The sequence below is a fragment of the Acanthaster planci genome, linkage group LG04 (assembly GCF_054643075.1).
Source record: "Acanthaster planci isolate LZ-2023a linkage group LG04, COTS_SCS, whole genome shotgun sequence".
Taxonomy (NCBI): domain Eukaryota; kingdom Metazoa; phylum Echinodermata; class Asteroidea; order Valvatida; family Acanthasteridae; genus Acanthaster; species Acanthaster planci.
The window spans coordinates 11539913-11554500 of record NC_141780.1 but is presented as its reverse complement, the minus strand read 5'-3'; the positions used below and the strand labels follow the sequence as shown (position 1 = coordinate 11554500).

At 41.1% G+C, this 14588-nt stretch overlaps 2 protein-coding genes and 1 long non-coding RNA gene across 8 annotated transcripts in view; 2 read left to right on the top strand and 1 right to left on the bottom strand.

The window, feature by feature from the left end:
• The window catches only part of sort1 (sortilin 1), a 79526-nt gene extending 73031 nt beyond the window's left edge, over window positions 1–6495 (top strand). Inside the window, exon 21 of the mRNA XM_022243608.2 lies at window positions 784–6495. Within this exon, the coding sequence (XP_022099300.2) occupies window positions 784–798 (15 nt within the window). The 3' untranslated portion in view covers window positions 799–6495. The remainder of the gene's footprint in view (window positions 1–783) is intronic.
• A 985-nt stretch (window positions 6496–7480) lies between these two features.
• On the bottom strand, window positions 7481–8538 carry LOC147799388 (uncharacterized). The gene is made up of 2 exons (XR_015424967.1): window positions 7892–8538; window positions 7481–7683 (listed from the first exon to the last, which is right to left on the bottom strand). It is a non-coding gene; the product is annotated as an uncharacterized LOC147799388 (long non-coding RNA).
• Window positions 8539–12581: 4043 nt separating this feature from the next.
• The window catches only part of LOC110983934 (protein SSUH2 homolog), a 35530-nt gene continuing 33523 nt past the window's right edge, over window positions 12582–14588 (top strand). For 2 of the 6 annotated variants that reach the window (XM_022243627.2, XM_022243620.2), the window contains exon 1: window positions 12813–12959. The gene's annotated coding sequence lies outside the window, so the exon portion shown is untranslated. Of the gene's footprint in view, window positions 12734–12812; window positions 13014–14588 lie in introns of those variants that run through there. The other 4 variants (XM_022243624.2, XM_022243625.2, XM_022243622.2 and 1 more) reach the window with 4 other exon arrangements.

Genomic DNA, 14588 nt, shown 5'->3' with positions numbered 1-14588 from the left:
CTTCAATGCACATCAAGTTTGCATGAAGATAAATCGATATCACACTTGCTCCTGGAAGACAGAATAATGTAGAACACCTCTGTCCCGTATATTACTTGGCCCTGAGCCTCTTGGTACACGGGACACAGGTGCACTACTATATATTATTCTATGTTTCACTTGCACTCATGTGATATACTAGTACAGTGCATGCACATACATGTGGCTGTGCCCGAGCATGTATACGTGAATGCGTGTGGTGACTATTGGCACATAACACATGCAAATGGCATGCATATAAACACAGACCATGAGCTACAGTGTAGGTTGTCAGAAACTGGGGTGCACACACCACATATATGCAGCGGACAGGTTATTCAACCTACGCCTTGGTCAAGGCTAAACTTTCCTCCATTTGTCTAAATATCCATTTATATTCTTCTTCTCATCCTGACTTCAAATTTGAAAGGATCTTTTTAACCATCACTTTTAGAGGAATTTTAACAATGAATTTTACTTGGACTCAGTTATTAGCTAACCTAAAAAATTGTCAGACTCGATGCTGAAGAGTACAATTTTTTTTTTATCAAAGTACTCAATCTCTTGTAGTTATGACTGATTATTAAGTTGCAGACTTCAGATGTACACACTTTTTCTACCTTAGTTGGGTTTGATATGAATAGCTGTTACGTTTAAAAATTAGCACATTGTCATGTTAATTTTGGACCATCCATACTGTCTTTGAAAATTGTGAGGAAAAGTTAGACAAAATGTTTATTTTGTTCTTTACTTTCACCACTCCAGGAGATGCTTGAGTAATCAGCACAGTCAGCAGGAAAGCTTGAGGGAAAATTGTGGAGGAGTGTAGCCGTGAGTCTTCCTTTTAGTTGTCAGATATGCAACAGTACTAACGTTTTCTTCATGCGTATGGCTATAGCTGTAACAACCACTAGGAATCATTTAATTATGAAGGTACATGTATATTAGTTATCACTGGTTGGGAAGGTTGATCTGATATTTGTTTCAAATAAATAGTTAAATTTTAATTAAATTCAACATTGCTAATTCAGTGTTGTACGTAGGTTTTTGACCGGGGGAACAGGGATTCTTTATGTCCACATTTTTTCAGCAGTGAAAGAATCTTTTATATAACAGGATTTGCCCTTACCCAACGTATATTAATAAGCACTGTATGCTCAGTGCTTGTCCGAGAGCTTGTGAAAAAAAAACCAAGCACAAGCACTGAGCAAACAGTGCTTATTAATATACGTTGGGTAAGGGCAAAAACTTAAAATTAACATCCCCCCAACGCAAAAAAATACATCTTTAAAATAGTTCGCGGTACCCGCTGCTTCATTTGACTCGGACCGGCCAGCCGACCCCGGCAAGCTCGGTGGTCGAGTGGTTAAGACATCTGCACTAGAAAGCAGGAGGTCGTGGGTTCGAGTCCCACCCGAGTAAGCTTATGAGGTTTTTTCGCAAGCTCTCGGACAAGCACTGAGCATACAGTGCTTATTAATATACGTTGGGTAAGGGCAAAACCTGTTATATAAAATTAACATCTCCCCAACGCAAAAAAATACATCTTGAGAAAAAAGTGAAAGAATCCTAACCCCCAAAAAGAAAGCTTGTAGTATCATTTCTAAGTGTTGACTTAAAAGCATAAGAAAAATTCCTCCTGCTCTTCCCATGTGGGATACATCGCTGGCTATAATTGTAAATACCACTTGCTATAAAGGAATTAAAAGGTTCTGTTAATGCTCCTTTGTAAACATTGTAACATTCTCCATCAGATTCTCAGATTTTATAAAAAATAATGACAGAGTCAAGAGAAGACAGATCAAGTATGGTTTGGGGACAATTTTGTTAATATAAGCACACTTTATAGTAGTTAATATGGTGGCAAAATGGATAATAATGGTTCATTCAATGACTTGGTGACTGGTTAATAGAAAAGTGTTCTTCAGCATTTTCAAATCGAATGCATGATTTCAAAACTTTACATCAGTCATTTGATGTTATTTTGATGTATGATGTAATTTAAAAATATGTTCAATGCTTGATTTAAAAGAATGGACAAATTGCAGAGCCAGGCACTTTTGAGATTTAAAAATTAATGAACATTTGAAGATGAGAAGATTCCTAGATGTGTTCTTTGCTCTAGAAAAACTGAACACCTTTTATAAAACAAAATCAAATTGTATCATCAGAGTTTCAATTCTGTGCACACATCTTTTGCTAGATTTTAGTATTATTGTTTTTCATGAGTGTTATGGAATAAGAATCTTAGTTTAGTTTTGCCATGATTAAGAATTGCTATGCAACATTGGGATTGAAAAAATGAAGAAAGTTGCGTGTTGCTAGGGCAGTCGACCTGCAAAATGTGCTTACATAATGTTGATAATTGATTGCATAATTCACATGTAATTTTGTTAGAATACAAAATCACCCAGTTACTTTGTAAGTTTAAAATTGGTTCTTTTAATTTGAAAAGATCTGTGGTACGTGCTGGACCTTTCCAATGGTTCTTTTTTGTCTGCTTTACTTCCAAGAAGGCTTTTCTTATTCCATAGTGAGTCAGAGATATAAGGAGAATCAGTTGCCCTCCTTGCATTTTCTAGTCTGTGCCAATGGAAGAACCTTACAGTTCAAACATTCTTCTGAACTATAAAACGTAGTTGTAACTCTTGTTTGCACTGTTGTGTCTTGTACGTAATGTAATTACTCTTATGAGGGAAGCCATATTGCTGATTGTTCAACTTCATACTTGTGTTCAACTTCATGTTATAAGCTATTACCTTCAGGCAAACTTGAATTCTAAATTCTGATTGGTCCATCTGTGTCCCGTATAGAGCTACATGCAACCTCAACTGTGTGCAGAATACGAAAATGATGCTGACTGGCTATTCAGGATTAACTGCACACATATTTCAAAAGCTACATGCTTGCACCAACGTATTCTCGTACACATATCTCTCTCTCTCTTGGAGGTCCGACGATGACATCTGTCTATGTGTGTCTCATTTGCTTGTCTATGTTTGTTTCATTTGTGGACTCGCATGTGGCTATGGAGTCCCAATTGTGATCTACGTGGACGTCCGCAGTGAGGGCAGGGAAACTTCAAGGTTCTTTAGGTACAGCAGCAGTTGCTGCCTTCATTCTCTCCAGCCAGCCAGACCGATTCAAAGCACTAGCCTCTAGCTGTTTAGGTGGGATGCCAGCATGGATGATGTTGGTCTCCACACAATCTTTGAAACGATTTTGAGGTCCTTGCTTTCTTTTGCCTATTCGCCACAGAGGAGTTGGTTAGGGATTCAGGAGTCATCCATTCAGATGACATGCCCTGTCCAGTGGAGTTGTGCTTTCAGGATTATGGCCTCTATGCTTGTTGTCTCTGTCCTATCAAGCAACTCCAGGTTTGCGATTTTTTCATGTTACTGAATGGATGCCAAGGATTGCTCCAAGGCTGCGTGAATATGGAAGCATTCAAACAGCTTGATATGTCTTCTGTACGAGGTCGGGGTCTCATAGAGAAGGCTGGTGAGGACAACTGTCTTGTACACTTTCAGCTTAGTGGACTGCCCATTGTTGTGCTGGGTCAACATGCGGGATCACAGTCAGCCAAGAGCTTGGCTTGATCTCCTTGTCAAGGGAACCCTTATTGGAGATGACACTGCCAAGGTATGTGAAGTCCTCGACGGTCTTCATTTTTTTTCTTTCAATGGAGATAGAGAGGCGTACACCAGAAAATGACAGGCGTTCTAAAACAAAACCACTGAAACATTCTGAAATTTGTCCACAGTCGCCTGAAGGGCAGACTCCTTGCATCAACAAATAGGGCCTCTAGGATGATCCTTCCAGTTGCCTTTGTCTTGGCGCTCAGGCATTGGAGGTTAGAGAGTGACCCATCCATTCTGTTCTGGAGGTACACATCAGCCTTGATGTCTCTTGACAGTGTGGCCGAGGACGCAGATGAAGAAGAGGTTGAAAAGCACAGGGGCCAAGACACAACCTGGTTTCACTCAGTTGGAGATTTTTAATGTCTCAGATGCTTCTCCGCCAGAGAGTTCTAGTCCAGACATATTGTCATAACACATGCAGATTAGGTTGACAAATTTCCCTGGACAGCCAAGATTCCCTAGAATTGTCCATAAGGCCTCTCTGTTGACAATATCAAAAGCCTTGGTCAGGTTGATAAAGATAGCATGTAAATCTAAGTTCTGTTCTTTGCACTTTTCTTGCACCTGACAAATTGCAAAGATCATTTCAATAGGACTGCGGCCAGGGCAGAAATCACTCTGTGCAGGTTCTTCGCTGGTTGAGGATGATGAGTGCCAGGATCTTTCCAGCAATAGACAAGGTATGTGCCTCAGTAGTTGGAACCGTCAGATTTACTGCTGGTCTGACTTATTTTTTTTACCTCTTGCAGGGTAGGAGAGGAATCAAGGCTGCCTATGGTGGGTCTCTGAGGGATCTGGTTTAAAGCATCTGTGCTGACAACGGATGGCCTATTGAGGAGGGTGCTGAAGTATTCCCTCCATCTTTCATTGATGGCGCTCTTCTCTTTCAGGAGTGTATTGTCGGCTTGCATGATGGGGTGGTGCTACATTTGGATGGTCCGAAAACTGCCTTGATACAGCTACAGAACATCTTAGACTTCTTAAGCGCAGCCTGGGCTTGCCTCTGGAGCTGCTTGAAGTGATCCCTTTCGGCTTTTTGTTTGTCTTCCAGGAGCTGGAAAATGGTTTCGTCATTCTCATTGAACCAGTCCTGGTGGACTCTCTTCTTTTCTCCAGGTGTCAATTGGGTTGTCTCCTTCATCAGTATCCTAAACCGGTCCCATTGTTGTGTTGCCAGTCAGAGGTCCATGGGAGGTCAGCTTGTCAGACAGGTTGTGAAAAGAATGCATGTGTCAGGCTGTTTCAGTTCATTATGTTGAAGGATGGTCTGACAAAATTGGGTTTCTTCTGGTGGTTTGAGGCAGTGTGCAGCATGAGAATTGACTTGACCAGACTGTGGTCGGCCCAGCACTCAGCTCCCCACATTGCTCTGGTGATCCTGAAGTCCTGGATGTCGCTGCTTAGACCAGGGGTGCATCCAAGTTGCTTTGTACTTTTCTGCTTGTATGAAGAGGTGTTTGTGATGGTCAACTCATTTTCTGCACACAGACTAAGAAGTAACAGTCCATTGGAGTTGATTTTCCCAATGCCATGAGATCCTTTTTCAATTTTGATTGCAAACTGGGTAGAACTGCAAACTGCAGCTAGCTGGCCAATATGGTTGGACAAGCAATGTTTGAGACACCTTTTCTAGTCTCCCTTGTATGAAGGTTAGAAGTGCTGCCCGAAAGAGGGCTGCTCAGTTACCTGGGGAATGCCAAACTTCTCTGTTATCCTGGTCAGAGAGAGAGCAACTATCATAGTCAGGCTGCCTGTGTGCAGGGTTGAGACTACAACTCCCAGTGGATAATACCTCTACCTGTTGCTTCCACCCTTTCCTATCACCACAGGGCTTTGGAGGTGAAAAGACACACATAGGAACCTGTGTGGGAAGTATTTATAGTGGGAAAGTGGAAAGTGGCAGGCCCCCCTGCAGAGGAACAATCCTTCCCTGACATCCCACATACCCATCCCTCACCCATTTACGTACACCTAAACCTGTGTTGCATAAACACATGGACTACAGTCCTAATTTAAATCTTTCAAATAGTGGGATATTTAAATTATACAATACCAGGGGTTAAAATGACGTAAGGCACGGAGGGAATCAACATGGTGCAGCAAGATCATACCCATGGGAATGAGGTTTAGCTACATGGCACCATGGAACCGGAAGTTAACTTGAGTGTGCATCCAATGGAAACTTACAGTCAGTGATTAATGTTCGTGTATGACAAAGTCGCTTACGAACCAGATACTGGAGGCTGATTGGTATATGGGACACAGACACACTGATGCACTACATTATTCTGTGTTCCCCCTCATGCTTGTGTGATAACTGGTAGTGTGTCTGTTCCATCTGTACACTTTAGAACATTCATCCCATGATGTATTTAAAGTTTCATTGTAATTCTTATGCAGTGTGCAAACTACCCACAGCTTTCCTTGTATTGTTAAACTATGTGCATGGCATTTAGTTTCCCTCTGTTCAATTATGATACTTAATCAGAAATTCATTTGGGTGTTTTTTTTTTGGGAAAAGTTAAAGGTCACATTTGCATTCATGATAGCAATATTTTAATCTAGGGTTGAATTGTTTTACCCTTCAAGCTATGTATTGTAGTTGGTGTTAGTATGAATTACAAAATGCTATTAACACCAAAAGGCGGAACCCTGACAAGTGGCAAAAAGCCTACTTAGTCCTTTTAGTTTATCTGAGTATTCCTACAATTTGTCTTGTCTTTGCTACTTTAAGTTAATGTACACTCATGTACATGTATCGTGTTGTATTTATTCAGTATGTCTGTTTGTCTGTATATAAAGAATGGGAGACATTAAAATATTTTGTTTCAGATTATCTTTATGTTGTGACCATGGACATTGCAGTTATTTCATGCTGGAGATTATGTGCTATCAATTAGCAGTTCCCCCATCCCTCCTGGCTGACAATCTAATAATCATCTGATAATATATAATAACTATAGATTTGCCAAGAGAAAACAGGACCCTCTTTTGGTTACTCATTACAATCCCACAGCCAATTCCATGGCCCTGTCGCAGAAAGTATACAAACGTAATGCGAGCATGTAAAGTGGGCTGAGCTTGGGTTCTTTCTAGAAAGAGACCAGCAAGAGACCAGTTCACTAGTGTCAGTGAAGCTGAAAGTGTATTTTCCTTAACCCCCTAGAGTGTATGTAAAACTATATTCATAATACCTCAGAGTTTCCCTATTCAACAATGTACAACGTGACCATGTGTTAACCTTTTGGTATCGCCCGCTGAGATTTGATAATGCCCACTGCTTTAAAAAATGCTCTGGTACCTGGATATGAGACAATTTAATCTATCCCTATCGGTCAAGAGTCTGCGTGCAAGGCAGAACGCGCCACACATGCACTATGTCCATATACAGAGATTCTTCTGAACAACTTGCGCAAGAAATATGCCATAAATGGACAAGGGTACTCAAGAAAATAAAAGTGAAATTCTACAACAACACTTTTGGAAATCTATCAATTACTGACTTATCTAGACTAACTACATCAAAATATTCATGAATGGAAATAAATATGCACTTGGCCAGTCATAACATTAGGAGAATGAATGCTTATAACACCCTCGCCCGTGTCCATTCTACTGAACCGGTCTTAAACACACATGCCTGGCAAAGCACATTTGTTACCCGGTACATCGAAATCAGGAATAAGTAGTGTAACCGTGAAAAATGACTCACCTAACAAAACTTAAGACACTAGGGGGAAACTCGCAACAAACAACAAAAACCAAAGATCTTTTAGGGAAAAGGCGCAGGGAAACTGTATTAATAAGGACTCAGACACTAATTCTAGACTTCCACAAAAAAATGACAAAAAGAATTTATTATATTTGAAAAGACTGCCACAAACAACTTAAAAGACCAAAGAAAATAATAAAACGAACACTAAAAAAACCAGAAACTTAAACCAGAAATTAAAACAGGAAACTATAAAACCAACACAGTGTCCCAATAATGGTAAACAAATTGAGCAATCTAAACAACAAAACTCTGCAAATCAAGAGCAAGTAGAAAAGAAGCGAACGTAAATATCACAAGTTTTAGTGAACAAAACAATGAACTTAATCTCCATGAATAAGTATGAATTTTCTGTGAGGTCCTTATCTTCTAACACACAAAAAACACTTAAAGACAACTTAATAATAATAATAATGAGATAATAATAATCGGACAAAAAAATTTCCATATCAAAACTCACCACTGACTCGGGCAGGGAAGGGAAAATACGCTAGCAGTCAAGTACACTCTGAAACCAGAGGAGGAGAGGACAGGCATGCCTACTCCCAACACTGCTGACCTGCCAACTGAAGGGGTGGCTGAGAGGGGCCTTGGTTCTAAGCTAAGGGGGGGGGGTCTGCAACTAATTCCTTGGGAGTGAGTCATGGTACCTGATATAAGCAACATCTGCACACAGGGCAGCTAGTAAAAGATAAACAATGAGGGAATACAGCCACGATGCAGCATTTAGGGGGACTACATGTGTTCTATGTCTACTCGAAATTTTGGCTATGCCACAGTAGCAAATTGACTCTTTGAGATATGTACATGATCAGAAAGAGAATTTCATAAGCTTTCAAATGCTACACATTACAAGTGTGGCGATGGTAACCTTCCAAGATGTACAGAAACCGCCACATCAATTTTTCAGCATTTATCCATATCACATTTTTACTCGGCCGTTAGGTAAAACAGCCTCAGTGACTTATTCCTGATTATGATGTACCAGATATTCCCTTTCATCAAATAAATTTCATTCACATATTCCCTAATTAAAATAGACCTAAAACATAATGATGTAATGCAATGTTTACTGTGGTGCATTGTGGGTGAAAGGTGGGGCAGACAGTTTGCACACTTGCTAGAGTATCATGTGCATGGATGATTGTCAAAAAGGTCCTGAGATTGAGAAAACCTATATTTTCAGGGTTCCCGTCAAATGTTGTGTGCCATTGTGTGATTCGAGCACACTATGAATACCAGAGCTGCATTTTTTTTCCAACTTTCCACAAGACCACAAGTTTGCTTGGCTGACTGCCATCTTCTATCCCCACTTTTGAACATCATTACAACTCCTTCTGTGCCCTTCCTCTGTGCATAAAGTGAGTGCCTTATTCATTATTTGGTATTGTAGTTTAGTCAGTTTAATGGACCGGGACGGTCTGAACTTGAGAGGGGGGGGCTGTGCAACGAAATGATTCTTTGGCACTCCATAGTTCTGTTCGACTTGGCGCGCCATACGCCTTGTGGTGTGTGCTATTTTTAGAAACTCGTATATAACTGCAGAGCACGTGGAGACGCCGACGTCGGACGAGGCGGAGAGCTGGATGACTACGTTTCGATACACTTCAGTTGGGGTACGTAGGCTGAGGCCACACACATGTACGTGTGAGTGTCTAGCTCGTGTTTTAAATGGGTATGCCGATTATTGAAGTGCAGGTCACTTCTGTTAACAGTTTAGTTCCTTTGTTACTCTCTATTGTGGTCGAGATTCGCATTTCTTACCAACAATTGCGATTTGACGATTTAGTGTTGGAATGTCAGTCAAAGACTCTAAGTATAAGAATGTCTTTAGGATTCCCTGACTACTATTATTTCCTGAAGCGTGCCAAATCTGTTAGTTAAGTTGTGCTTGGAGAAAATGTGATTACAGAGAATGTTTTGTTGACATTTTGTCCTCTTTGGAATTCCGTTCCCCTAGGAATCCAATCCCCGTAGGAGCCCCCTCCCCTTGAACCCCTTTCCAACTCACTACTCCGTAAATCCTGAGGACTGACAACTGCCTCACTTGTCTAGAGGGTTGAGCTTTATAGAGGATCGATGTCTGCCTTCAGGAGAACCAAGGAGGGTCGTCTTAGGAATTCCCTTCCCTTATGTCATTCCCTTCCCTTACGGATGCCAATCCCCTTAGGAATCCCCTTTCCAACTCATTACTCCTTAAATCCTGACAACTGCCTTACTGGTTTGGAGGGTCGAGCCCTAGGGAGGATCGACATCTGCCTTCATGAGAACCCGCCAACGAAGGTCGTCTTAGGAATCCCCATTCCTTAAGGAACCTCCTTCCCTTGAGTAACCCACTTTTCCTTTCGGAACTCCTTTTACTAACCCCTGGTTAACCAAGTCTAATTAAAAGGGAATATAAGAGATTTACTCAGAAGAGTTAGTGTGCCATTGCCTGTTCTTTATGTAGTAGTTGTCAGTCCATGTCCGTCCTGTCCGTTGTCCGTCCGAAACAGTCTCCAAACGAATTACCTCTCTATAGACCTTTTTCAGCCACGTGACTAAATGTAAACAATACCGCCACGTGCGGACCTTCTTGGCCACGGTGATCGTATATATTCCTACGGGCAGCTTCAACCACGTGCAAGCGCACGTGCGAACGCTGCATGCTTGACTAGTTTACCTTGAATATGTAGATTGCCATCACAACACCATGCATTCATTACCATCACAACACAGCCGCCTGAATCATCAAAGCAACCGACTCTTTTCAGAGCCAACACACTTTCAAAAGAGATAATTCAGTCCCGTCTGATAAATGGTTATTAAATGAAATAACAATAAATAACTGAAATAAATAAATTGAAGAAATACCCCAAGAAAAGAAAAAGAAAAAATAAATTGCCCCAGTAACAACTTGAAAAGTAAACAAAAATTAATAAATACCCCAATAAATTACTGCAGTAAAAACTTGATATGTAAAAAATAGAATAAATTAACCCCCAAAAATAAGTTGCCGCAATAAAAGCTTGAGGAGTAATAAAGAAAAAAATCCTCCCAAAATAAATTGCCGCAGTAAAATTATAATTTAATTATACTGCAGTTTTCCTATACTTTGCCCTCATTTGATAGCCTTTTTTGTACAACTTGTATACAATCATCAGTCAGTGAGTCCGACTTCACTGATAAGCCAATCCACCCCCCCCCCGTCGGTAATGTGTAGTTATTCATAATTGCTTATGAACGCGATGACCTTGCATAGTACTGAATTTCCACCAATCAAAGTAGTCAGACTTGTAGACCTGTTCATTACAATGCAGGTTTGAACGACGTAAAAATAAGCCCAGGAATGTGATCGGCTGCTACAGCTGTTGGATGGCTGCAAACTGTTGGCATATTCATCAAGCCATGCAAGCCGGGTTCTCTGAACTGAACTCACAGTAATAAGTGGACACGAGGCCGAGGAGCACGGAGGGCGATCTCGGTACACTATGGTATGGTACACCATATAAACGTCGCCCCTTCCGTCGCCCGTCGCGTTGTGCTGTCGTGCGTCGCGTCGTGCGTTGTGTCATGCATCGCGTCGCCAGAAGCACGACGTGACGCACGAGACGACGCGACGCATCGTGTGCTGTCACCCTTAGCTTCATGGTATTTATAGAAGGCACCTTTACTGTTTTCTTTCATTTCCGTCCACCTTTCTTGCATAGTACATGCAATTCCCTCTTTGATGCTGATTTTTCATTGTTTTTATCTCACCGATTCATTAATTGGGATTAATTTCTGTCATATTTCATTGAAAAAATGATAAAATAGCAAAAGAAAATCCGAATATGTAGGAACTGCTTTCTCAAAATAAGTGGAAACCGCAAGCTCAGAATTCGTCACTCCTTAATTTCCCAGCAATGATTTCTTTTGTTTTCTCTCATTTCCGTCCAAAATGCATCTCCTGAGCCGCAGGCGTTGATTTTTTGGGGGGGGGGATGTTTCCTCTATTCATTAAATTGAATTAATTTTTGTCATATTTTATCCAAAAAAAAATGAAAACGAGCAAAAAGAAAATCTGCGTATGTAGGTGCTCTCACTTAATAAGTGTAAACCCAAAATTCGTCGCTTTTTAATTTACCCGGGTCATCCTTGTTCGAATGTCCGTCCAATTTCTTGTTAAGACCGTCGTGAAGTTCCCATTTGTGGTAGATTTGTAACCTTATAAATATTTCTTTTTGGTCCATGCCAGCAGTTTCCAAGTGGTTCTCCAACTCCTCCAGACAATTTGTCTACAATTGTATGACCGCAAGTGTGACCACGGACTTAGGTAGTTTCCACCCGACCTGCATTATATTATTACCCTCAGAGTATTCAGTCTTCAGTCTTCCTTTATAGTCTTCCTCGTTAACTTCACCAGCACCACACTTTCACCGGCGTGTTTCTTAATAAAACACTGTAGATCCTACTACCATTGTGACGGTGTCTTTTCTTCTTCTTTGTTTGGCCTCGCGCTTAATTTCTCATCCGATCTGCATGTTACATTTTTGCAAGCACGTCATAATGATTGATGTATTGTATCTTGGAATGGATTTACAATAATTATTAGAAAAATCACAAAGCTATAACATTGTTGTGACTGACGTTAATGTTATATATTTCCTGAAGACAATGCTGATTAGTCGCGAAGCTCTTTCTGATTACATTTGATTTCACTCTTAATGAAAACACAAAGTTAGAAAGAATCCACGAAAAAGAACAACAGAATCAAGGCCTAGACTGTGCAAGCACAGGCCAGGGGAAAAAATGAAAGAAAACAGTAAAGGCGCCCTCTATAAACACCATGACGCAAAGGGCGACAGTACACGACGCGTCGCGTCGTGCGTCGTGTCGTGCGTCGTGTCGTGCTTCAGGCGACGCGATGCACGACAAGACGTACTGCGACTACGCTAAGCACGACGCGACGGGTGACGGCACGACGCGACGCGTCGTGTGTGTACAAACGAAATGGCAAGAAGGTGACGGTTCGACCCGACGGCACGACGCCAGGGAGCCGTCGTGCCGTCGCGTCGACTGGTTGTGTCGCCAGTGGAGGGAGGCTAGAGAGAGGGAAACATGTTTGTCGTAAATAGTACACCATAGGTTTAGAACTGGTAAATGGCAGATTAATTGGGACACAACAAAAAGCAAAAGGCGACGGACGACGGGCGACGGCAGATATGCAATTATATAGCATCCGGAGCAAAAACGGAGACGTCACCGGAGATTTCTACTTGAGTCAAGTCTACAATCCAGGTGGTCGCCTGAATCAGTGTCTAAAGATGAGAGTCGGGACATGGTACATATTGAGCACCATATGGTTGTGGGGCGTGTACTTTCTTGTGTACGACCTGCGTGACGTGTTGCACCAGGTTTAGTCCACTATTGTACAGAAAACAGTACTTTTACAAGTTCATGCATGTCGTAGCCGGCCCCCATATTCATGTACTGTACTGTCGGCCGTATACCGTCATAGCAAGGAGCTTCGTAATAACGGCTGGCGAACGAACTCGAATCCTTCTGCGGTAGGCCAAATCTGGGAAATACTTAATTTCCCTGTCCTGAAGAGTAAAATTTGGGTTGGTCATATTACTAGGCCTAAAAATTGTTTTGATTGTAGCATATAACTGACAAGTGACATTGTCATGATTGTTAGTGACAGGCCTAACAATTGTTACATTGTCGTTTTAAATTTAATGTCAGTAGGCCTATTTAACATACAAAAAATTGGTTGCCAGCAAGGCCAGTGTGAGGCAAATAAGGCTGAGTCTTGGATCGGGTTTTGAGACCGGACTTAAGCGTGCCAAGCGCTAGGCCTAGAGTAGCAAATAGTCTTCATGGTCAGCTGGTGGCTGAGCGCAGACAACTGGACCGTCGACACAATACAATTAACCGATTGGACATGTTGGGCAATGTAGATGATAGGCCTAGGCCTAAGTCTTATCGTAAATACTGCATGAGTGATTTTGCACAATGGTAGAAAGGTATTATGGGAAGGAAAAAGGAGCAAATATTGCCCCTTGGTTCCTTTCCACAATGCCTTTCTACCATTGTGCAAAATCACCAAGGCCTGTGCAGTATTTTTTCTATTTATGATAAGGCTTATGGAGTCTTTGACAATTTGACTGGCGTTGTTGGATCAGATGGAAAGACCAGTCAGACAAGTTGACTTTGGTGTTTGAGAATGGATTAGGTACTCCAAGAACAAATGTGAGCAACACTCGCGGAAGGTCAGTATTACCCATGGCACAATTTCTAGTTTTGTAAGAATGAAATTCACAAACCTGAGTAAAAATATCACACAAATAATCAAGGATAACCCCCACTATACACTTAAACACCATATATTTCATGTGAAAATCTCATCTGTCTGACAAAGTGACCCAGCTCAGTGAATTCAGTACAATTGATGATGATGTCATGGTAGAGGCATAAAGAGCAATCCTCCCAATTCTATTCAAAAGCACTTCTGAATATTGTAAATTTGACTTGCAGGTATTACTCCAAGCTAAAGCACAGTAATCAAACTGGAGAAAAATGAATGTGTTTGCTATGAAATTGAGCGAGTCAAAAGGAGCCTGTTGAGAATGCCAATACGCTTGTTAACTTCAGAGATAATATGATCAATGTGATTGGTCCATTTTAAATTACAATCAATGTACTGTATACTGTCAGATACCTTACTTGTGAAACCTGCTCAAGACGAACATTATTGACATATTATGTTGTCCATTTCTGGGCTGAGCCAACCAGTATGCAATTGGTTAACTTGCTGGCATTCTAAGTCTGTTATTACAGAGCCACTGAGAAGTACTTTTCACATCTCGATTGAGATACTGGTCAATGTCAATAATTTTCCCAGCATAAAAAAGGGCAGTGTCATCAGTGTATAGAACACATTTCAAATAATTAATGACTGATGATTAACCCTAACAGTCCTCAGTTCTCCAACAGGTGAAGGATTGAGGACTGTTAGGGTTCATGAAAATCGTAAAATGTAAAGGCCCAAAATTGTCCCTTATGGTACTCCAAAATGAACTGGCTCCGAAATATCAGATAAAATACCACCAGCTGTTGTACAATACTTTCTGTCTTATAAGTAAGATCAGAACCAATCAAGCTCCAGACCACGTATGTAATATTTCTCTAATTTC